The sequence below is a fragment of the Passer montanus genome, unplaced genomic scaffold, assembly GCF_014805655.1.
Source record: "Passer montanus isolate IOZ18808 unplaced genomic scaffold, ASM1480565v1 scaffold47, whole genome shotgun sequence".
Lineage (NCBI taxonomy): Eukaryota > Metazoa > Chordata > Aves > Passeriformes > Passeridae > Passer > Passer montanus.
In genome coordinates this window covers 3078980-3103843 of record NW_024369596.1, presented here as the reverse complement: position 1 = coordinate 3103843, position 24864 = coordinate 3078980, and the positions used below count along the sequence as shown (strand labels likewise).

General features: G+C 48.3%; 1 protein-coding gene across 2 annotated transcripts in view; it reads right to left on the bottom strand.

The window, feature by feature from the left end:
* The window catches only part of UBASH3B (ubiquitin associated and SH3 domain containing B), a 66707-nt gene extending 52346 nt beyond the window's left edge, over window positions 1-14361 (bottom strand). The window contains exon 1 of one of the 2 annotated variants that reach the window (XM_039722005.1): window positions 14077-14361. In XM_039722005.1, coding sequence (XP_039577939.1) covers window positions 14077-14219 — 143 coding nt within the window. In that variant the 5' untranslated portion in view covers window positions 14220-14361. The remainder of the gene's footprint in view (window positions 1-14076) is intronic. The other variant, XM_039722006.1, reaches the window with a different exon arrangement.
* Window positions 14362-24864: the final 10503 nt, after the last annotated feature.

Below are 24864 nucleotides of genomic sequence, written 5' to 3'. Positions count from 1 at the left end.
CTGCTCGTGTGGTTGAGCTTGAACAGCACCTCAGAATCCTCTGTCACCAAAATCCATCCTCCCCCGAGGTGGGATCACATGTGGGGACCTGCGAGCATTCCCTCTGCCCAGCTTTGCCCTAAACCCCAAAAATGACAGGAATATTTATCCCTTAAACATCCCTCAGCAGCTTAACACCTTGATCAACACCCAGGAGGAAATGAAATTAGAGCTGGTCCAGATAGGAGAATCAGCAGCTCTGCTGTGGGGTGGCTGTTAGCTCACAGTAACACCAGCACCCAAGGGCTCCCAGCAGAGTCCACCCTGCACTGGGTTGAAAACCAAAATTGCTCCAAGGCTGTGCTGAGTGACCCCGGAGCTGCTCATGTGGTTGAATCTTCTGTCACCAAAATCCATCCTCCCCCGAGCTGGGATCACATGTGAGGACCTATGAGCATTCCCTCTGCCCAGCTTTGCCCTAAACCCCAAAAATGACAGGAATATTTATCCCTTAAACACCCCTCAGCAGCTCCCAAACCCGGCTGGGATGCTGCTGATATTCTCTGCTTGTTTCACCACCACCACCACCACAAAAGCCACAGTTTTCAGGAATTTTCACTGCAACCAAAAACTTGTCTCTGCTTTGACTCACACCTTGAAGCAAAGGGACAATTATCTAATCACAACACTCAATCCCGTTTTCGTAAGCTCATCTAAATTGTTCCACTGCTTCAGATACTTCAGTGATTAGAGAGATATTCCACAAATAAACTCCCTGCGTGCTCCTGACACTCAGAGCTAATGTGCTGCAAGCAAGGGGAAGATAAAGCAGCATGGAAAAAGGATTGCTTCCTCACCAGCACTTACATCCAGCCTAAGAAACCACAAAATTTCATGTCTATTACCGAAATGAAAGCGACATCAAAGGTCCTGCATGGTTTGGGGATGTGCTGCAGCAAAACTGAAATAATATCCAGTGGGTGGAAGGTTGAGGTGGATGTCTGGAACAGCAGCTAATTTCCACCTAAGAGCACATTTTGGGGTTATTTATGGCCTGACGGCAAATCCAAATCACCCAGATCCAAACCAGTGCTGCCAGAGCCTCTCTTGGTGTCCTCAGGCAGAAACCTTAAAATGCTTTCATGCTCAGGGAGGTGCTTGATTTGCAGAGCCACTGAGCATCCCTCAGCCAAGACTTCCAGAGTGGCTGCTGGCTTCAGCTCATCCCTCCTGGACTTCACAAAGGCCCTGGATTCCAGCACAGCAAAGCCCTCAGCTTTCAGAATTAGTTTCTTTCAGTGAATAAACCCAAACCCCAGCAACACAACTTCCTCCCAGGTGCTGCTAAATTAGATTTTTAGGGGATTTTTTTTTTTGGCTTTTGGCGATCCAAGGGGGAATCCTGCCCTTTTTGTGGTCCAGACACAACTCCTGTGCCCCATCACTGTCACAGCCTGGATGTTTGCTGGGTTTATCCTGCAGAACACCTGTGAGACGGGGAATTACTGCACTCCTGAAGCCAAAAGAAGGCAGCACCCTGCACTTGGAGCTGCCTGTGGCTCCAGGAACCAGGGAAGATGTTTTTTCCTGCACTGATGGCTCAGTTGTGTTGCTCATTTCGGCTTCCTGTGAGATCTGAGAAGGTTTTCAAGCGACTTTTTGCTGTCAGAAGGGATAAAACAGCCCCATGAGTGTCCTCCCCACTACCACAGAATTACAAGAGGGTTTTGGTGCTGGGTTTGGGTTGGGTGCTCTGGCACTCCCTGCTCTCATCCCTCCCCACGCCTGCACAGCCCCCCTGGCTGCGAGGAGGGGCTGAGGTGACATCTCTGCCATCCTTCTCCCCCAAAACAAGCTGCTGACAGCAAAATCTGTAAAATTCCTGAGCTGCCATCCAGGGAAATCCCACGACACCTCAGCAAGCTCCTGCTCCTCTGCTGGGAGAAGCAGCAGTGGCAGCAGCTCCAGGAGAATTTTATCTGCATTTTTCATGGAGATTGGTAGGGGGTGGAAATATTAAGACATGGCAATCCTGTTCCCATGCTTCGTGATCCCAGAATTTGCTTCCAAACCTAGCCCTGCCAGCCTGGCCTCAGGCTCTTTGGGGCTGACACATTTCTGTGAAAGATTCCTCCTTTTCCCCCTCCTGTTGTCACATTTTCTCAGGGCAGCCTCGGCCCTGCCCTTTGGATGTTCCCTTTGCAGCAGATGAGGCTCTCTGAACGCCCAGAAGGAGCAAAGAAATCAGCAGCTGCTCCCTGGAGCTGCCCAGGAGGAGATGGAGATGCTGTGCCCTTGGTCAGGCTGAGTCACAGCAGAAACCTGGCAGGACACAGCCAGGGTGAAGAACAAATTCCTCCACGTGGGACGCACTTCCACAGGAGCTACAGGCTGTGCCAATAAAAGCTGGCCCATTTTAATAAAAGCAGGAATATGTGAGTCCAGCTGAATCCCAGGCACACTCTGCACTTCCAGCACATCATCCTTCCCCCCGGAATTCCCAAAAAAGTGTTTTGATCTCAGTGAGGATGAGCAGCTTTGGGGCAGGAAGATGGGAAAGATCAGGAGTTAAATCCTCTGTTCCTCTTTGGGAAGCTGGGTGATGAAATGAAGGATCCTACAATGGCTGACCTTCCCATGAGAGTAGAAAATGTTACCTCAGGGGGAAAACAGGCAATACCAAGGGGAGCAGGTCGTTTTCCCCCTGCAAATCACACTTTCTTTCACAAGCAACACTTCAAAATCCCCCCTACAGGTGGGTGTGAGGGGTCCTGATGGTGTGAATGAACTGGTGGCTAAGCAGGACAGAGCATGGACCCCTGTGTTTGCTGGGCTTTGGAAGGAGCAGCAGCTCTCCTGTGCCATCACCACCCTGGGGGCCTCTGCCTCACCCTCCTGGGCTTGCCTGGTGTGCCTCAGACACAAATTATTGGGGTTCCCATGGATCCAGCTGCCTGGAAAAGCAGGACTGTGCGCCTGGAAAAGCAGGATTATGTGCCCCAGCTCACATTATTTATAAAACACTCCACTGTCCCAACACAAAAATGTGCTGTGAAACACCTGGGGTTTATATTTTCCCCCCCAGAGGCTTTGCTGCTGACTCTTTTTATGCCCAGGTGTGCTGTGAAACACCTGGGGTTTATATTTTCCCTCCCGGAGGCTTTGGTGCTGGCTCTTTTTATGCCCAGGCTTTTTTTTTCTTTTTTTTTTTGCTTTTTTTTCCCTGAGTGGTATAAAAGACCCAATTCTCTAAAGGAAACTTTGCCAGCAATGAAAGTTGGGTTATTTCTGGGGAAGATGCTCAGCTGCTGTGTGTTATTATTGCTCCAACAAAGGAAATGGTGCTGGGCTGATTTACACTCCTGGAAGGCTCTGCCCCTCAGAACATGAATGCATTTATGGTACAGCTATGAAGAGGCTGCAAAAGGAACAGAAATGTGATTTGTAAGGTGCAGCTGTAAACTCCATTTACCGCCAGGCTTGCTCCTGCTGCCCGTGGAGTGGTGTGAGTAAGAACCAGCTCCAAATCTGGGTTAGCTGGAGATTTCTGTGAATGGAGCCTGGAGAACTGGCTTATCCCTGGCTCATATATTGTGAGCTGACACTTACTGGGGCTTGGCAGCTCCTCTCAGAAGGAAATATCGATTGTGAGGCAGAAATCCAATATAATTGCAGAACAAGGGAGCAGGACATCATTGACACCACTTAGAGCCTGCAGTTCTGGAGAGCCCTTTGTCCCCAGTGCATGGCAAATGTTAATTAAGGTGCCCTCTCTGGCATCAGGAGCCTCCGTGTGCTGTCTCAAGCTGCATTTTTCTGTCTGCAAAATGGGAGTGGTGCTTGTCTGGGAGTAGCTGCTCCTCATGCAGCTGTGGATGTACCCAGCAATGCAACTCGCTGGGAAAAAAAGGGATTTTGGAGGCAGTGCTGGGGTCAGGGCCTGGCTTCTCCCGTCCTTCTCCCCATCCTCCCCTCTGGAGGCTCTTTCTGGCTCATATTTAGTGCCAGCTCCTGGAGCAGGGAGGATGTTTACCTTTGCTGTGGTATAAAAATCAGATTTCTGCTCACAGGGGTTTCACCTCAGCTTGAAATTTGCATCACGAAAGTGCAAAAATGGGGTGAAATGGGGAACAGCTCAGAAAGAAAACAGCATCACCTCATCTGTTTCAGGTCTTCCCAGTGCCATTTAATGCCTGGAAATGTTTGGGCCACCTTGGTCTCAGCCATTCCTGAGGGCCTGGGCTAATTTAGCCCATTAATGGGATGAGTCGTGGAAGAACTTGCTGGGTTTCATTCAGCACAGGGGAAGGAAAAGAGTCATTTTTTACACATCAGGAGATGAGAAATCTCCCTAAAACACCCCCTGGCAAGTGATGTCACAGTCAGCAGCCCCGAGTGATTAATTCTGCAGAGTCATGGAGAGCAGAGCACCAGCAGTACTTCAGGGAAGGGTGAAAAGTGGCACTTGATTTGTGTTTGATGGTGCCAGGGGTGATGGGTGGGAGTGAAGCACAGCTAAACCTCTTTCCCTGCCAGGCTGTGGGTGTCTGTCAGAGTTCCCAGCCTCTGGGTTTAGCACACAGGGCAGACATCCCAAGGTTTGCTCAGCCCCAGCCTTCCAGCAGCATTCCCAAGGTGTTCTGCTGACAGGGACTGGCCTGCAAGTGCCAAAATTCACCCCCAAGGGCACAGATTTGGTGTCTGGGGAAAGCAGAGGCATCAAACACATCTCCCCTCTCTCATTCCAGGCTCAATTTATAATTACTGGTTTAAATTTTATTCCAATCCTGACCAGACCTGACAGAATACTGTCTTACCTGCACATGCCACTGGGGATTTTGGGAATCTTTGGGGGAAATGGGAATTCTGAGGCCTCCCAGGGAATGGAGGAGCACTCCTGCTCCCCAGGTGTGTGAGGTTGGTGTCTCTAAGCTCTGTACCACGAGTTGTGGGTGTTCAGGAGCACCTCAAGCCCTTGCTAAACTTCAGGATAAATGGTAAGAGTGGGTTTGAAGGGACAGCACCTAATGAACAGAGCCAAGAGGTCCAAGGTGTCTCAAACACTGTTTCTGCAGGCTGTCAGCTGCTTTGTTATGGCAATTTCAGCAATTCTCTCAATTTCTCACTGTTTTCAGGACTTCTTCTGTTTTCTTTCTTCCCCCCCACCCCGTATTTCTAGAGGAGCTTGATGCCTTGTGCAGGCTGGCCTAGAACAGAGGCTGGACAGAGCTGAAGAATAAAGGAACAAAGCAGGGATTTATTAAAAGGCCTCCATGGATGCACCTTGGGCAGCACAAGAGCTCAGCCAGGGCTGAACCCGAGATGAACCCAAATGGTCCCAAAATGAACCCAAGATGAACCCAAATGGTCCCAAAATGCGCGAGCGCTGCCGGGGTCTCTCCCTGGGCTCAGCTCTGCTCCATGTGCACATTGCAGTTCAGTGTCCAACCCCAGCTGCAGCCCCTGCAGTCCCATCCTGCTTGTTTTTCTCTCTCCAGCCCACAGGGTTTGTGCTCCTGGGCTGAGATTTGGATCATTTGTCCTTGGTGCCCAGCTGGAGCAGGAATTGTTTTGTGTCCCTGCTCTGTGCAGAGCTCACCATCCCCTGACATGAACCCAGACCCACACACTAAAGCAGCACCTGAAAAATATAAAAACTAAACCTGAGGCAGCAGGCTGAGGAGCCCTGGCGTGGCAGTGCAGCCCATTGTGGAGCACAAAGGCTGCAGAGAGCCTCGGTGCTGGAATCCAAATCCTGTCAGCTGCTGAGGCACAGCTCCTTTGATGACTCTGCTTGTTGAGGATAATTAGACTGGTGCAGCACAGACACACACACGGATGTCTCTATTCTTTCTGCAATTGCACAGCACATGCTGTGCATCCACGATGAGCTCCCAGTTAAAACCCAGGGCAGTGTTTTCAACTCTGAGAGTCCAAATTCACTTTCAGAAGTGACTTAAAAACAAAAAAGTGTCCTCAGGAGCCAGCAGGGTTAGCAGTTGATATTTAAAAGCGCCACATTTTTAGGAGTTTTTTTTAATTTTTTTTTTTTTCTCATGGTCTTTCAAAGAATGGAATTCCCCCCTGATTTCTGCCAGTCTCAGGGGTTTGCAGCACCCTCTGAGCACAGGCTGCTCCATAGGAAAGCGGCAGCAATAATCCAGGGATGAACTTCCAGAGGGCTTTACAAGAGGCAGAACTGTGCAGGAAACAGCCCAACACTGCACTGCCCAAGGCGGGAGGAGAATCAGCAGTTAATGCCAACAAGGCTCCTTTCAAACACGCTGGATATCTGAAATCCTTCACCTGAAATCCTTCACCTGAAATCCTTCACTTGAAATCCTGACTGCTCCCTGCCACTCTTTGTCTTGACAATCTCATCAGCACATTTAAGCTGGCTCCTGACAGTGGTATCAGGTCTGGAGATAGGTGAAGAGAAAGCAAAAGGGACAGAAAAGATAAAACTGGGATCTGCATCCCCCCAAGCTGATAGGAAGCTTGAGAGGGAATTGCATCCTAAGGATCAAGTTTTTAACTGCCTGGGGCTTTGGCACAGAAGGCACAGAGCAATTTTTCAGGCTCCCTCGGTGACATGTGAGGTCTGGGTTGCACTTTGTGGGCTCCTCTCCTTCCTAGATCAGAGGGTAGGATCAAGTTCAGGACCTTGGCTTCGAGACAAGGAAATCATCAGAGGGACGGAAGCCCAAGGAAATGTTTTCTTGTCACCATGTAATTTTAATACCAAAACAAACCAAGTACTCAGGGACCAGGAAACTCCCTGACATCTCTGTCAGCGTTTGCCAAGTCAGACAGCCTTGAAAACCACATCTCAGCAATGCAGGGAATGCTGGCTGAGCCGGGACCTCTCTGCACATGGTGATGCTGCTCCAACACTCAAACAGCAGATCCCAGTGAAGTGTGGGGTGTGCAGCCACTACAGAGGAGTTTGCTTTTTGTTTTCCTCCCTGAACACACACACGAGCTCGTTCTCCGGGCCAGCAGGTCCTGCAGGGGCTCCCTGACCTTGGCTGAGCAATCTTTGTGCAGGGGTGCTCTGTCCTTAAACTCTTTCCTCAGATGTTTGTGGCAGAAAAGTTTTCTCCGTGGATATCAGCCCTGAATATCTGATTGTTCCAGGGCTCCCAGCCATCAGGTTTGATTAATGGCACTTCTGTGTCCATTTGATTAATGGCACTTCTGTGTCCAGCATCCTGAATCACTGAGGTAACACCAAGCACTGCTGCTGCCATTATCATTTTACAGCCTGATCTTATCACAGGAATGTCTCCTTTCCCTTTGATAAGAGGTTTCCCTCCCTCTGAAAATGCTGTACCATGTCATGGAAATAGTTGTTCTATTAAGTCTTGCATGAATGGACTGAAACTCCACAGATTCAGGTGCAAGTCTCAGCCTAACTGTAGATTTGATCTCTAAGCTTCTCTGTGCCTCAGTTTTCAGAACACACAGTGGAAATAAAGAGCCCTCTGTGGCTGATCACTTTAAATCTCTAAAGTGAGGAACTGTCTCATGGAGATCCCCCCACCCCAAACACACTGGAGCCACTGGCACGGAACAACCTGAATCCTGCAGGAATCATCTCAGTCCCACAGCTGAGATCTGCAGTAAAACCAGTGGAAAAAAAAATTAAAAAATTAAAATCCATGTGCAGAGCAGCCAGGGACTGAGTCCCTAATGGATGTTTCTGCAGCCTTTCCCAGAGCACTCCCTGGCAGCTGCTGCCTTATCTCCCTGCCCTGTCCTGCAGACCTGTTGGATCCCCTCCAGACAGATGGACAGAACAGTTCTGAGCCTCAGGGCTGACCCAGGAACGGCCAAACACAAACCAGAGCAGCTCAGGGCTCAGACTGCCCCAGTCCCATCCCCTAAACCCTGACACAGAGGGGCACAGAGCTGAGTGCAGGGAACCAGGGCCTTGTGCAAGTGACTTCCCAAAGCAGCACCTGCAGAAGTTCTCCCTCTGCCAGCACTTGGAAACAGGTCACAAACCCTTCCTAGGCACCTCCTGCACACAAATGTCCTCCTTCCATGCAAATGGAAGCATTTTGCTCTGAGGGTTTCCCTGCCACACAACCCAAGGCTCCCTGTGCTCCTTGAGCACAGACACAGCTCGAGGGGAAGCTTTTCCCTAAGCCCCTGTGGCTACAACACCTGCATTTTCCATTCAAGATTCCCTCCAGCACTGCTGAACGTGGAAATCCCTTTCAGTGGAGCCTCCCAAGCTGCTGCTTCCAGCAACATTTCTGTCCATCAGCTCCTTCCCTTGGGATGGGGTTTCCCTCCACGCCCTGGGCCAGCACCAGGCACTGGGAATCAGGAAAATACATCACTTTTATTTCCCAGAAAAACCCTGGGAATCAGGAAAATCCTTCACATTTATTTCCCAGAAAAACCCTGGGAATCAGGAAAATCCTTCACATTTGTTTCCCAGAAATATACTGGGAATCAGGAAAATCCTTCCAATTTGTTTCCCTGGAAAATCCTTCCCATTTGTTTCCCAGAAAAACCCTGGGAATCAGGAAAATCCTTCACATTTATTTCCCAAAAAAACCCTGGGAATCAGGAAAATCCTTCAAATGTCTGGGCTCAAGTGGGACTTCTTGGGGCTGGTTTTGGGCTGGGTCTCTGCAGCGGGATGAGTTTCAGCCAGGAGTATCTGCAGAAAACAAACACCCTGAAGGCAGAGCTGGGAAGGAAGGGAAGCCACTTGAAAATTGAAAATGATGAGCAGCACTTCTCTTCCAGGCAGTCACTTCCCAAATCCAGCTCCAAGCCCAGAGGAAGGAGCGACTCCAGCCTTGCTGTGCTGAAATCCTGCATGTTGCTAAGTCTGTTACTAAGCAAAACATGTCTTAGCAGGCTAAAAATCCCTTTGAAAACACCAGAGAGGCTTTTACTGTTTGTAAACGGGATCTGAGCTTCATTTCTTCCACAATAATGAAACCTTTAATATTTGTAAATTCTCCTCGTTTCTGAGAAGGCAAATCCAAGTCTGGTTTTACCCAGGTCCAGGGGAATCAACTCCTCCTCATGGACACAGAGTTAAACCCTTTTCCAGGCCCAGATGAGGGGAAGGAAGATCCATTTAGTTTTGGAAAGCTCTGCCACCTGTGTCATCTCTTCTGCTTATCAGAGACAGCAGTGACAGAAAAAGCACAATATCTCTAATTTAAGTGTTCTGGCTGTGGGCAGTGATTTACCCAGCCTGAGTAATGGCAGGGACCAGGGAATTATCTTCATTTTCTTGGGCCTGGATCTCCTCTGAAACAGCATCTCAGAGCTGTGCCTTGAGTTCAGAATTGTATACAGCAGCTGAAACATCTTGAATTTTATACATTTATACATCCATGCATTACATCCATTTCTACATCCATTCTGTGAACCCAGAATTAAAACAAAGAAAGCAGGATCAGTAATTTTTCCTCATGCTAGAACTTTCTGGTTTTGAGGATGTTTTTTTAAAGGCTGACATGAAACTTTTAAAACTTGCAGATTCTGGAGCCACATTGATTTCTGCACCATGCAGGATAAATAAGTTTCAATAATTCAAGTTTGGTCAAAGGTCTTCTTCCATCCTGAATGAAACTGTAGTCCATCACTAATTTTTTTTCAATTTTAGCCTTTTATAGACACATTATAGATTTTTTTTTTAATTGCTTCTACAGGCATAGGAGTTGTAAGTGATCCCCTGTGGTTTTGATGGCCTGTAAATTACTTTGTGCTTTTCTTCTCTCTGCTCTCAGGGATATACAGGCATTACAAACAATAGTGAGAGGTGCTGGCAGGCAGATTGGATGACAATTAGGTGAAACCACTGATGGGAAATTCATAACAAGATGATAAATAATATTTTAGGGTAACTGGGAACTAACATTTGTATGAAATCTCTTTCTGGAAGACTCCTCCTGTTGTGTTTAGGGCACTGAAGCACTGGGGGTTTGATTAGGCCTTTGTGTGAACAAGGGTAAAATGTTTTTCTTGGTGCTCAAATTGCAAAATGGGAATTACAACCTCACCTTTGCCTTCCTTGCTTGCTTCAATCAGAAACTCCTGGGGATAGGGACAGCCTGTGGGGCCAGACAGTACGTAATCTAATGGGCTAATTGCAAAATAAAATAATAATAATAATGGCTGTGTGCTGGCAAGAGCCAGCAGGGCAGAGCAGCAGCTGGTGCTGAGGGTTCAGAGGGATGACACACTGTGCTCAGGTAGAACCTTCCAGAAGTGCTTTCACCTTCACCCTGTGATTCACAGGAGCCCTGAACTGCAGCTGGTGCTGGGAAGAAGGAAAACAGACAGACCTGTGCCAAAAAACTCTTCAGAGGGGGGAACCTCAAAGTGTCAGTGTGAGCTGGGGGACGCTGCAGATCCATTAACTGCAGGATTGTCTCAGCTCAGAGAGGAAGGACACGTCCTTTGATGGGCCCTTCACCCCAGTCCCCCACAAACCACCCGTGGGATGGACAAATAAAGGGTTTTTGGGAACCCCATGGCAGTTTGGCACTTGCTGACATCCCCTCTTGGCTCCCCTGCCTCAGCCCAACTTCTGCCCCCACTGAGCCATCAGCAACACCTGGAAATCACATTTAAACCTTCACCTTTGATTATTTTAGCACACACAGGGTAAAGCTGGAAGCCAGGCAATGTGAGCTCTGCCCATACCACCCTGGAAATGCAGATTCCAGCTCAGCCCCGTGCCTGTGGCCCTGCCTGAGGTGCCCCTCTCTGTCCCCTCTGTCCCCAGCTGCAGCCCAGAGCCAGGAGGCAGCGATGGTATTTTGTGACATGCCTGACAGACTTGTCTGACAACTTGGAGGTTTGTTTTGCATAAGCCACCCAAACAGATGGTCACCACTTTTAAGTACCAGCCTGGCTCGTGTTTGTGTGCACAGAGCTGAAATCCCATTTCACTGAATTCCCATTTCACTGAATTCCCATTTCAGTGAATTCCCATTTCACTGAATTCCCATTTCACTGAATTCCCATTTCACTGAATTCCCTTTTCACTGAATTCCCATTTCACTGAATTCCCTGCTGGAGCTGTGGCTTTGGGGCAGCAAACAGAGGTGGGAGAGTTTTGGGGGAAAACTCACAAGTGCTTTAAGGCTACTTCTCCTTACCATCTCAGGAGGAGATGATGATTTTTTGTTTTTTACTCTCCTTACCATCTCTGGAGGGGGATGATGATTTTATGTCACTGGCATCTTGGTGTTCTCCTTCCCACTACCAGAGAAATACTGAGAGTTAAAAAGCACTCTCTGGACCTTTAGGAAATGTCATTTTCCCATGCACTCCTCCCTCTCAAACTCCCAAACCTGTGCTCCATCCACATCCTACCCTTGGTGGCACCTCTTGGATTTTATTTGGTTTATTTCCATGTTGATTTTTGTCTGAATTTTAATGATGAATTATTTGTAGCACTTCCAGCAGGGTGGAACAGGAGCACTCACTGCTCCTTCAGATGGGATGAGTGGAGCCTGTCCCAGCAGAGAGCTGAGCTCTCACACAGGGTTATCCTGAACTCAAGGCAGCTTTACCCACCTGCCTGGCTGCTTCTCCAATAGATACTTTTTCCATTTATGGGTATTTTGCCCATTTTTCTGGTTTGCTCCCTGTGTTTAACCTTCTCTGCTCTGCTGAATTGTCACACAGGGTTATCCTGAACTCAAGACAGCTTTACCCACCTGCCTGGCTGCTTCTCCAATAAGTACTTTTTGAATTTATGGATATTTTGCCCATTTTTCTGGCTTGCCCCCTGTGTTTAACCATCTCTGCCCTGCGTGATGAAGCTCTGAGTGCATTTTACCAAATGCCAGCTCTTTTGGGCAGGAATGTGACCCATAGACACAGTTCCTGAGCCAGGTAAGAGCAGGGCTGCCTGGCAGCCTTGATGGCACTGTTGTGCAGGTAAGAACCACTTTCATTCATAGGATCAAGCTGATTTTTTTTTTAAATTCCAGCTCCTCTGAAAGATACACATTTTTTTTTCCAACCATCTTTTCTTCCAGCCGAGCTCAGCATGAAGTCACTGCTCTGCCCTGCTCTTCATTTGCATTCACTGTGTCTAAAAGCTGCGAGCTGATCTCAGTAGATAACTGACAGCCAGAAGGAGTGCAACGCAGCACCGTGGAAAACAAAAATAAGATTTCCTGCATGTGCTGGTGGATCCGTGCAATCCCACGAATCCACAAGGAACATATGCCCTTAAACTGCATGTGCCTGTCTATATTTATATATAAAAAACCCCAGAACTGTGACAAGACAGGCTGCAAAACCCCGGAGTTCTGACGGGTTTCAACAACAAACGGAAAACTTAGGGAGATCAAGGAACCATCCCGATCCCCCCGGTTTCATCTGGATCCCAAAGCGAGCAGTCCCACCTCAGGAGCCACTGTTCCCTCATTAAGTCATCATTAGTTTGCAGCCTGATTAATTTAAAGCATAAGCACACGCAGGGAGGTCACACCAGGGCGTGAATTGGGCAACAAAAACCGAACCACTTCGGGCTGCGGATGGAAATCTGCTTCTGCTGCTTTTAGGGTGACTTGTACACGGATTAAACAAAATCCCCCGGGTGTCCGAGCTAAAGCAATTTCACTTTGGGTGGCAAAAACTGCCTCCCTGGCCATCCCGAACTTCGGGACAGGCGGGATGTGGGACGCGGAGTGCCCGGGGCTCCTGCCTGGCCGGGGGAGGCGAGCGGAGCATCCCGAGAGTCCTACAGCATCCCCTGCTTCAGGAGAGCATTCCCTGCCCCGGGAGAGCATCCCTTGCTCCGGGAGAGCATTCCCTGCTCTGAGAGAGCATCCCCTGCCTCGGGAGAGCATCCCCTGCCCCGGGAGAGCATTCCCTGCTCCAGGAGAGCATCCCTTGCTCCGGGAGAGCATCCCTTGCTCCGGGAGAGCATTCCCTGTTCTGAGAGAGCATTCCCTGCTCCGGGAGAGCCTTCCCTGTCCCGGGAGAGCATCCCCTGCCCCGGGAAAGCATCCCCTGCTCTGAGAGAGCATTCCCTGCTCTGAGAGAGCATTCCCTGCTCTGAGAGAGCATCCCCTGCCCCGGGAGAGCATCCCCTGCCCCGGGAGAGCATCCTCTACCACGGGAGAGCATCCCTCGCTGCCAAGAGAGCATTCCCGGCTGTCCGGGCGGTTCCGAGAGCTCGTCCCCAGGCCGTATCCCCCGCAGCCCGGGACAGCATCGCGCCGCTTCCCCGGCCGGCCCGGCAGCGCATCCCCCCGGCTCTGGGAGCGCATCCCCCGCTTCCCTGGCTGCTCCGAGCAGGCATCTCCGGGCCGCTCCGGGAGCGCATCCCCTGCTTTTTTTTTTAAATTCCAGCGCTGTCCGGCAGAGCATCCCCCCCGCTCCGGGAGCGCATTTCCCTCTCGGCAGAGCATCTCCTTGCTCCGGCACAGCATCCCCCGCTGTCCGGGCCGCTCCGGCACAGCATCCCCCTGCTCCGGGAGCGCATCCCCTGCAGCCGGGGAAGCATCCCCGCGCTGTCCGGCAGAGCATCCCCCCCGCTCCGGGAGCGCATTTCCCTCTCGGCAGAGCATCTCCTTGCTCCGGCACAGCATCCTCCGCTGTCCGGGCCGCTCCGGCACGGCATCCCCCTGCTCCGGGAGTGCATCCCCCCTCTCCGGGAGTGCATCCCCCTGCTCCGGGAGCGCATCCCCCCTCTCTAGCACAGCATGCCCCTGCTCCAGGAGCGCATCCCCCCTCTTCAGGAGCGCATCCCCCCTCTCCGGGAGCGCATCCCCCTGCTCCGGGAGGGCATCCCCCCTCTTCAGGAGCGCATCCCCCCTCTCCGGGAGCGCATCCCCCTGCTCCGGGAGGGCATCCCCCCTCTTCAGGAGCGCATCCCCCCTCTCCGGGAGTGCATCCCCCCTCTTCAGGAGCGCATCCCCCCTCTCCGGCAGAGCATCCCCGCCTCTTCCCGGGCTGGCTCCCCGGCTCCCCGGCGCTCCCTCCCCGCGTCCGGCCCCGCGCCGCTCCGGAGCAGCGGAGCCGAGCGGCGCCCGCCTCTCCCCGCTCCGCCAAGCGCCAGAAAAGAGCAGAAAAGCCCCGCGGGGGGCAGCGACTCACGCCCGAGCTTTGGGGAAGCCCATGGAGAGCAGGATCTCCAGCGACGAGCCATGTCTGACGGTGCCGGCGCGGTGCTGGCGGCTCCGGCGCGGGATGACTTTGCTGTAGAGCTCCTCCCGGGCGGCCATGGCGAGCTGGGCCATCAGCGCGCTGCCATCGCCGCCCGCGCACGGCCATGCACGCCGCGGGCTCGGGGACAGCGCCGGGGACAGCCACACGCAGGGGAGCCGCGGCGACACCGCCCACGGGCAGCGCACGGAGGGAGGGAGGGGAAGGGAGGGGAGGGATGCGGGGAGAGCGGCCGGGGTGCCCCCGCCCCGCCGAGGGTGGGTGGGGGATGCGCGGGAGCGGGCGGGAGGAATGAAGGTTTCCTTTAAAAAAAAAATAATTAAAAAAAATTATAAAAAAAATAAAAAGAAAGCACGTGCACGCGCGGTTGTTTTGGGTTTTTGCTGCTTATTTTGGTTTTTTGCCGCTTTTTTTGTTGGTTTTTTTTTTTTGTTTGACCTTTAAAATGGTTATGTTTATTTATTTATATGTTTATTTATTTATTTATTTATTTGTCTGTATCAGAAATATATTATTTACTAAATTATTTGTTCGTTTATTTTTGTGTATTTTATTTGTTTATTGTTTATTTGTTTATCATTTGTTAATTAATTTATATATATAAATTCTTTCTCTCCTTCCTTCCTTCCTTCCTTCCTTCCTCCCTTCCTTTCCTTCCTTTCCTTCCTTTCATTTTTTTAGGAACTCCTCTCTGTGATCCCAACCAAAGAGAAGGGGTCAGGCCTCCCCGGGTCTCCCTCTGCCACTTCCACTCTCATGGGTTGGGTTGGGTAGGGTTGGAAGAACCCAAACTGAAATCTCATCCCATCCCACCCCTGCCATGGCAGGGACACCTCCCACTGTCCCAGGCTGCTCCAGCCCTGTCCAGCCTGGCCTTGGGCACTGCCAGGGACCCAGGGGCAGCCACAGCTGCTCTGGGAATTCCATCCCAGTCCCTCCCCACCCTGCCAGGGAACAATTCCCAATTCCCAGTATCCCATCCAGGCCTGCCCTCTGGCAGTGGGAGCCATTCCCTGTGTCCTGTCCCCCCATCCTTGTCCCCAGTCCCTCTGCAGCTCTCCTGGAGCCCCTTCAGGCCCTGCAGGGGCTCTGAGCTCTCCCTGGATCCTTCCCTTCTCCAGGGGAACTTTCCCAGCTCTCCCAGCCTGGCTCCAGCCCCGCAGCAGCTCCGTGGGTTCCTCTGGGCTCTCTCCAGCAGCTCCACTCAAAGTTCTTTGTGGTTCACCTGGACGTGGCTCGAGGCAGAAGAAAGAGCTGTGCTCCAAAATGTTTGCCTCCTCCTTGTGTTCCCAGCAGCTCTGCTCCCCTCCCTGCAGTTCCCGTGGGCTGGGTGGGACAGATATTCCTGCTTTTCTCCTCATTCTCTTTCAATTCATCCTCCTCATCCTTCTCCTTTGCCTTTTTTTTTTCTTTTTTTCCCTGACTTTCCCTTTTTTCCACTTTTCCTTTCACTTTTAAGGCCAGGCAGATCCTGCTCCTGCAGGCCCAGCGGAGAGCAGCATGAAACCCCAGCCCTGCCAGCAAATAAAAACCCCTGAAGAGGCATTTTTAAAAATAGTTTATGTTGGGGAAGGAAATCAATACTGGCAATGACAAATCTATCACTGCAGTTGTTATTATTCGCATTAGGGAAAACCAACAGCCCATTTCCATTTTGTTGTATCAATGAAGGGGAGAAAAAGAATTCCCCTCACAGCTCCCTGCTCGTTGTCCTCCTGTGCCAGGTGATTTTATCCCCAGGGAAAAGCCATCCCTAACTGAGGAGGTCACAGGAATTCCAGCTCCAGAAAGACACAGCACAAAAATCCAACACCAAACTAAAGAAGTGCTTCTTGTTCCATGCTTAAAATCACTTTTAACTCCTCAGATGTTGCTGAGGTTCTTTAATTTGCCCCCACAATTAATTGGCAAGGCCTTCATTAAAGCCAGAGGGTGAAAGCAATTCAGTTGTGGATTTCAGCTGTGAAATCAGGATCAGGCACCCAATCCACTCCATTTTAATTCAGGGGGAGAATTAAGGGCATTAATAACAATATTTTCTATGCCATTTTAGTACAGGAGGAGTATTAAGCATTTGAATAATAATATTTGTGCTCAAATTTGGATTGCTGGAGCCGCCAGAAGGGTTTGGCACCCTGAACTCATTCCAGGCACGCTGGGAGCATAAAAGATAGATAAAAATCCCAAATTAATCCTGATCCCACCTTCCCATCTCCCAGGGGAGTGCAGGATCTGCAGCCAGCAGAAAATGTTTGGACTTCTCTCCCTGGGCCTCCCTCCTGTGCTCCAGCTGAATTACTCAACCAGGAAATAACAATAAAAATGAAATTTGCTATGGAAGCAGCTTGCAGGGACTTTGCCCAGATGGGAATCTCTTTCCTCTGCCTGTGGCAGATTCACACAATCAATTCCAACAGAAATAAATCCACATTGGGGAAATTGCAACGGTGAAGCTGGTTTGCTTGGATGAGCTGCTGCATCAAACAAGAAGGAACAAAAATAAGATTTTTTTTAGGTGAGACTGGCTGGAAATTATTTTCTAAGCCTGCCAAGATCATGTCCTTGGAACTTTAATGTCCCTGCATTTGATCTGGCTGGGCTTTTTTACATGGAAACTTTTTTTTTTTTTTTTGGGAAAAAAAAAGGTTTCTTTTTCTACCCCCAGCTATCAAACGTGTGCCTGGAAATAAAGCTGCCACCCACCTTTTTTTTTTTTCTTTCTTTTTTTGCTTGTGAGCTGAAAATGAAAGCTGTCACAGTGATCAAATAGGGAAAGGGAAGAAAGTAAAAGTAGAAAGCCAAATTTTTTAAAAGGAGGAAAATGTGCTGCAGCCTCCAAAATTAACAATAATTTAACAAAATAATCAAAATACACAAAATGATTTGGCTTGTATGAAAGCTGTGATATTCAGTTTATTTAAAATGCTGTCAGATTTTCACAGAGAACATTTCTGCTTTGGTTTTTCATTTTTTTCCCCCACATGGCCTTGTGTTGCTGGCCTGATCCCAGATATTTCTATTTGTGTTCATTTATTGCTGCTCACCCTTTTCCTGTTTAGAACAACAACTTTTGGGTGCCCAAAGCCAGAAAAGGGCTGAAAATTCCTGCCCCAAGAGCCTTGGCTGTGTCCTCTGGGAAATCCTAAATTTTCCTGAGTGAACTCCAATCCTTATCCCTTTACCTACAGGAAAATGCATTTTAGGGAATTATTTTTATCACTTCCTGAGGTGAGGGCAGAATTGAGGGGGGAGAGTTTTAAAAAGCTGGGCAGGGAGGGGGATTTCCATAGGAAGAGCTCAGGTTTCTGAGGAATTTGAGGCAAATTTAGCTTTTTTTTTTCCAGCCTGATGCTCCCTCCTGGCGCTGCCATGGGAATGCTTTGCTCCCTGACAATGGGAATATTCTGAAATAAACAGCTCAGCAGCAGGAAATGGAGCAGGGGCTTTGCTTTTCCCCTCATCCCAAATCCATCCTCAGCAAGTCCATCCTCTTTTTTGATTTCCCTGCCTGCTCAAGAGGTGGCAACCAGCTAAAGGATCAAAAAGAAATGGAAATTAAAAATAAAACTCAGCCCACCTTCAGCAGTTCCCCTCCCCTTTCACCTCCTTTTATTTATTTATTTTTTTCCCCACTCTCCTGAGTTTCCAAGTGTCAAGTAACGTTGATTTATGGCTGAGGAAAATCAACAGCTGCCTCGCACTTGATTCAAAACAGCACCAAAACAGAGGGGAAATGATGATTTCATTATTAGCTAGGAGTGTTTTTTGCGAAGCTGAGAGCAGAAAAAACCTGCAAACTCCAGCTCATTTTCCGTGCTGTGGGTGCTGAGCCTCGGTGGAAGTGGAAGAACAGCATTCCAGAGAGCAGCCTTGAGGAATAAATCCCCTTTGTCCAGCTCTGGTACCTGTTGGGGCTGGATGTGGGGCTGGAATCAGCAGTTCTTGCCAGCCCATCCCACAGGGATCATTCCCTTCCTTCCCTTGGATCTGTCAAGCTGCTCCCTCCTCTCAGCCCTGCAATGTTTGGGTCCCCCAGAGTGGCTAAAAACAGAAGGAGCAGCTGGTTGATGGAGCAGGATCCTGTGCTCTGGCCAGAAGGATGAAAAAGGAGTTTTTTCCCCTCATTTCTCCCTCACCTCAAACCTCTGCCATGAGTTTTAGGCTCTGGGAGAGTTATTAGAGCTTCAGGACTGGGGGTTTTTTATCCATCTCCGGCTTTTATTGCCTTTGGGGCTGGGGCTCCAAAACTCGGCTGCAGATGTGGAATTGTGGGGTGAAAAAAGCACCACGAGCTCCATTAGAAGGGCACTGAGAATTTGCTTTTCTAGCTCAGGTTTCCTTCAGTTTTGAAGTGTGTTTTCCTCATTAAAATAAAGGAAAAAAAATCCATTTTAATTTCATCATAATCCCTTCACTTGGGCTTGGAGTTATGGAGCTGGGCAGGAATAAGTCAAGAGGCAAAATGTCCTTCAGATATTTCAGGGCAGGACATGGCAGGTGTAGCCTGAAAATAAAAGAGAAATAAAGGAATATATTCATTTTAAAAGGCTTTCAGCTATTTTTGGCTCTGCTGGGAGAGGAAGGATTTTGTTGCTGGGCACTGATTCAGTCCAGGGCTGGGTTCTGAGCGTGGCCAGGGCAGGATTTGCTTTTATTGATCATCAAAAACCAAGCAAGCTGTGGAGAGTGGCTGAGGCTTTGCAAAGTGAGGCTTTACCCTCTCCTAACCAGGCAGGGCTGCGTTCTTTCACCTACCTGAATAAGAGTTGCATTCAGCAAATCTTTATTTGAATTTCTCCTGCCTTGGCCCAGCAGCTGGGGGAGCTCTGGGCAGTGAGCTGGGTCAAACCTTCCAGGTGGGATTCAGCTAAAACCACAGGCAAATTAAAATATTGGTGCAAAATCTGCTTTTATTGGTGTAAAACCCCCTTTTATTGGTGTAAAAACCGCTTTCATTGGTATAAAAACCACTTTTATTGGTATAAAATCCACTTTTTCTGAGTGCGGAAGAAGCTGTTTCCTCTGCTAGCAGGAGAAGAGCTGAGCAAATGAATTATTTAAAAAGTCACAATTTGTAGCCCATGTGCAAGAAAGACCCTGATCCTTGGCTGTGCTATCTCCTGCATCCCCTGGCTGTCCCTGGTGTGAACCCAGTTTATTTCCATCATTTATTTGCTGGGGACTGAGCCAAGAAATAACGTGGTACAATAGAAAGCTGCTGGGATTTCCCCAACTCCCCCACACAGAGAAATGTGCTGAGCTGCAGGGGGTTGTACAAAGTCTGCAAATCTCTTTCTTTTGGGGCTTTTGCTTTGCTTGGAATTAATTTTTTTCTCTTTTTTTGGTGGTGATTTGTTTAGCTGCATTCCTGGGCCCTCGTTGGATTCCCTGGAGAAAAAAAAATTGCTTTTGTTTAACAGAATATTGGAAAATTAAGGGGACGGGGTGTTTGTGGTCATTTGAAATAATCTGAATTCTTTGGTGGAGTTGGTTGAAATTGTGGAATTGGAATTGAAATTGTAGAATTGTTTGGAATAATATGAGAATATTATATGAGGATATTGAAATAGTATGAGGGTGGATTTAATTTGGTCTCAAGGGCAGGCAGGAACCAGCTTGAATCAGTGGGGTGATGCTTTGGTTTCTTTCCTCATTTTTCATTTTTTACTTATTTTTGCTGTTTAACTTTCCTCTCCTTGTGCATAACAACAGCCTTTGAATGGAGAAGTGGAGAAGAGCCTGGAAGTGCTTCTGTGAAAATGCTCAGCCAAGTTCCACAAAGTTCATTGAAACAGAAATAATCAACCAGCACATGGCAGAGAGAAGCAAAATTTGAAAAGGAAATATTTCTAATGTAATCATCCAACAGGCTTAGGGACATAGGAGACAGATTTTTAATGTTTGTGATAAGATTTTTATCTGGAAAACATCACTTTAGCAATGATTAGAGATGATTATTTCACATGTAAGTGTGTGTCCATTATAAACACATTTCTGTAGCTGGAGAGGAACTTCAAGCTGCAATTTCAATATGAATGAGCATCATCCAACATCCTGCTCCTGCTGGAAGTGTCTGCAATTTATTTCATATTTAAATCTTCATTAGATGAGTGGCTAAAAGAGAGAGGCTGCTCTGTGTAAATTAAATTCCCCCGTCTGTGGCTCCATGTGTAACTCTTTGCAATCATTTACTCAAATGTTACATTCATCCTTTGGAGCATAAATTTCCATGGAACTTTGATTTCAGCTGCTTCTCTCTTTATGTGAGTGCTGCAGAGAATTAAATACTCTCAGCCCAAACTCTGATCTGGATTGATAATATTTAGCATAAACCTTGCTCTTGTCATCTGGGGAAAAAAAAAAAAGAATAAATCAGATTTCCTGATTAAGACAATCCTAAAAGTGCACACATATGTTTAATTTTACTACTCAGAGTATCCTTGTTGTATTCCCAGCAAGGAAATCATTCCCTGGACCTGCTGGGCTGGGGCCCCCGGTAAAACTTGATGTTTTACTCAACACATCCCATCCAAAATAAACTTGTCAGTGCTCTGCAGCCCTGGCCTGCAGTCACTTGCAGTTGTTTTCCCTGCTTGTGTTTCGTGTTAGGATTCTCAGGGATAAACAAAACGAGGGAGGCAAACAAGGGAAGGAAAGAGTTCCTGTCTGCAGATCTCTGCCCATCTGTTTCTCGTTCTGCCTGACTCTGGGGAGCGTTTCCAGGCTCTGTTCAGCTCATTTCAGAGAGCACCAGCCCGGGGGAGCCGGGGCTCCATCCTCTGAGTGCCCCCATCCCTGCAGGACCCCGGGAGGGGACAGGGATGCCTTGAGGAGGCTGAACAGACTGGACAGAGGGGAGAAACCTTCCTACTTGAAATAGGAAGGAAAGTATTGGGGGGTCAGGGCACCCCAGAGCAGACAGAGAAATATCTCCAGTGCCCTGGGTTTTCCACAGGAAAGGAAAAAAAAATAATATAAAAGGAAATATATAAATATATATAAATATTAATAGAAAAGGAAAATATTCAGTGTGCCTGAACTTTAGCTTTAGCCCCTGCAGTCCCATCCTGCTTGTTTTTCTCTCTGCAGCCCACGGGGTTTGTGCTCCTGGGCTGAGATTTGGATCATTTGTCCTTGGTGCCCAGCTGGAGCAGGAATTGTTTTGTCTCCCTGCTCTGTGCAGAGCTCACCATCCCCTGATGTGAACCCAGACCCACACACTAAAGCAGCACAGAACCTGAAAATAGAAAATCTCAAACCTGAGGCATCACCAGCGGCCCTGGGGCAGTGACAGCCCAGCTCCAGGGGCTGCTGGGCGCAGGAGATGCTCCCTGGCGAAGGACAGAGATGGTCAGGAGTGGGAAAAAGGAGGGAATGGAGGGGATGCAGCAGGGCTTGGTGGCCACCGACTGATCTGATGTCACATCATCATTTCCCTGCCTGGACTGATGCCTTGTTGAGCTACCTAAAAACAGAGGCCAGACAAAATTAAAATAATCAAAAGCAGTTCTATTTATTGAAGGTCCTTCAGGTACATTTAGAGCAGAAAAAACCACAAAAAATGGACAATGGGTCAGGGGTTTTCACACTTTTATGAGTTTGGCCCCTTTGCATTTTGGGGGTGAATCTTCCAATTCCAGCTTCAGCCAATGAAGTCATTGACCCCAGATTTGCTCCCCCAACTCCCTTTTGTTTCCATCTCTCAGCCTGAGGCAGTGAGGTGTCCTTGACTGCCAGGCCTGGAGAGGAATTGTTGTGTCTGCCCCAAATGGGGAAGCAGAAGCTCCCACTGTGTGTGGAGTTTGGAGTTCTGCACTAAAGAACTGCAGGTTACAAATGGATAGAAAATAGAAAAGCTGAAATCCTAAGTCATCAGGTGATGCCTCAACAAAATATTGCAGCACAAAGGTCTTTAATTTTCTAAACACCTCCTAGATTTCCTAGAATATACTTCTCTGCATTTTTCTTGGAAATGCAAGGGCATCCTGCAAAAATCTTCTTTACACCCTCAAAATAAATAATAAGAAATTAAAAAAAAAAAGTTTTGTTCAGCAAGGTGTTTTTGAATCATTCAGTGGCGTTGTTAAGGTGGAGAGTTGTTGTGGCTGTGCTCAAAGTACAGCCTGAAAGCTCATTATCCCCACAAAATCTGGAAGGATTTCCTGTGCCAGCCTCTGAAATACAGGAGGAAAAAGTCCTAAAGTGGCTGAGTTCAGATTCCTGCTCTAGGTGTGGAAATGTCATTTTTAGAGGCACCGTGACAAAGAGCAGCTGATAGAATACTTGAATTAAGAGCAGAAAAAACGTGGATGATTATAAATGTACCTTGATGCAGTCCAGTTGAACTTAAACTGGGTTTAAATGACTTTGAACTTAAACCTGGGTTTAAATGACAGCCTTTGCTTAAGTATTTGGAGTGAAAGAAGTGGGGTCAGCATCACTCCAGGGGGAGGGGGAGGCTGCCCCAGGGAATGCCCCAAACCCTCCCCTCCCCTGGGGGTGAGCACAGCCCCCAAAGCCCAGCCTGGCTCCTTTCAGGGCTGGATTTTGGTGCTGCACTTCCCTCTGCTGTTGGCTGCTCACACTGGATTTCCTCTGCCTCCTTTCCTCCCCACACCCTGCTGAACGCAGCTTGAATTTGCCCTCCCCTGATCCTCCCTTCCCTAAGATTTTTTGGGATGACTGAGTAATTCCCCAATTTAATTGAATTTTTCCCCCCTGTTTTTGAGCACTGAGAGAATTCTGCCCAGCTTGGCAACCACGAGAAGAGGAGTTGGCCTGGGATGGTGACATTTTGACTTTTGATGAATAAAAATCCCAGATTTCTCCCCAAAGGGAAAGGCCCTGCTGTCCTTTCCCCCTCCAGTCCGTGGAATTTAAACAAATTCTAAACTCAGGCTCTGTCCCAGAGCCATTACACCTAAAGCAGGGTTGTATTCCCTAATATTTTTTAGGAGTGATGAGATTTTCCATCAGCTGTTGTGTCCCAGCCCTGCTTTCTAATTCTTTTTGTAAAGAAAAATCATGGAGTAATAGAAAAATCATGAAAACCGAAGCACAGTGACTCCAATTCTTTATTTCTCACTGGGATGAAGAAAGAGGTTGAAGCTACTTAGTCCCAGTGTGACTAAAAGTGGCTTTTTTCCTGGTTTTGCTGTTCCTAACCATTTTTATTTTTTTCTGGAGGTTAAGGTGTCAGAGAGGCATTTCAAAGCAGGGACCCACAATTTCACACCATTCTGCACAATCAAAATGGAGCCCCATCTCTCTCTCTACAAGGCCTTTTAAGGATAAAATGTCCAATTAAGAAATGACACCTAAATTATTTTCACTTTTAACCCAATAACCAACCAGCCGTGGCCCACAATGTGAACTTTTTATCCAATTACACAAAACCACCCAAACCCATGGAGGAGAAAGGGAAGAGGAAGGAGAAGGTGAAGAGGAAGATGGAGGAGAAGAAGAAGAAGGTGAAGAAGGAGAAGAAGGTAAAGAAGAAGAAGAAGGAGAAGAAGGAGAAGAAGGAGAAGAAGAAAAAGGAAAAGAAGAAGGAGAAGAAGAAGAAGGAAAAGAAGAAGGTGAAGAAGAAGGACCAGCCTCCTCCCTAAAACTTCCACCTTCCTTTATATATTATTATATTCTAAAACTTTCAACTCTAGGTTTTCCACCCTGTGTAAATGATATCACACACTTCTATTCAAACTCCACACCCACAGTCCCAGTTCTGTCACTGAATTTTGGAAGCCTTCTCCACAGCCTCAGGTCAATGCAGCGTTCTCTGTCAGAAAGTCTAAAATTCTCAGCAAGCTGGTGAAACCTTCTTCTGGCCAGGAGCAGCTCGCTTGTGCAGCATTACAGTGAGTTCACTCGAATTTTGGGGCTAAATCAGGTTTTCTGTGCATTTTCAAGAGGTCTGGTGGGTGAATCCCTGCAGAAGGAGGAATTAAAACCTTGATTTCTGTGGCAGCTTTTGCACAAGTGTGGAGTGTAATGAGGAGCGGGTGAATGAATTTTGGAAGAAATAAAGAGCTGTGGGAAATAAAGAGCTGCAGGAGCACAGCCTCTCTCTTTTTTTGGTGCACCAAATCTCCCTGGCTTCAGGCAGTGGAAGTTCCCAGTCCCTCAGCCTGAAATTTTGGGTTATTTTTCACAGAACTTCACCAAGTTTGATCCCATTTCTTGTGCTGTGGTTTCCTAAAAAAGAAAAGAAGACTGGTGGTAGGAAAATTTCATTTGTCAGCTGAGGATTCTGGGTGTGGAGAGCAGTCCGTGGTTATAGCAAATTCTCATTTTGTTACATAGAGGCCCAGTGGGAAGAGTTTTTGCAGGGATTTTGTTTGGAGGAGAGACATGGGGTGAATATCCCTGTGAATGCTTGGGTTTTAGGCACTGAACTGCTCTGGGGTTTGGAATTACAGAGCGGTTGGCAATGGGATTTCAGCCTGCAAAAATTGGGATTTCAGCCTGCAAAACCTCCCCGAGAGCTGAACTTCACCCTCCAGGTGTTTTCTAGGAAGGTTTCGAGAAAGGACCATCCCAGGGTGGCAGGAACCTCGAGTTTCTCTTTGGGAGCTCAGTGGAAGCTTCTCTGTAATCCTTACACTTTTCTAAGACATTTCCCCACCTTTTCCCCAGGTGAAAGCAGTGAAAGGAGCACCTGGAGAGCCTTTTAAATCAGAATATGGCTTTTTTGCCCCATCTAGTGGGTACAAAATGTAC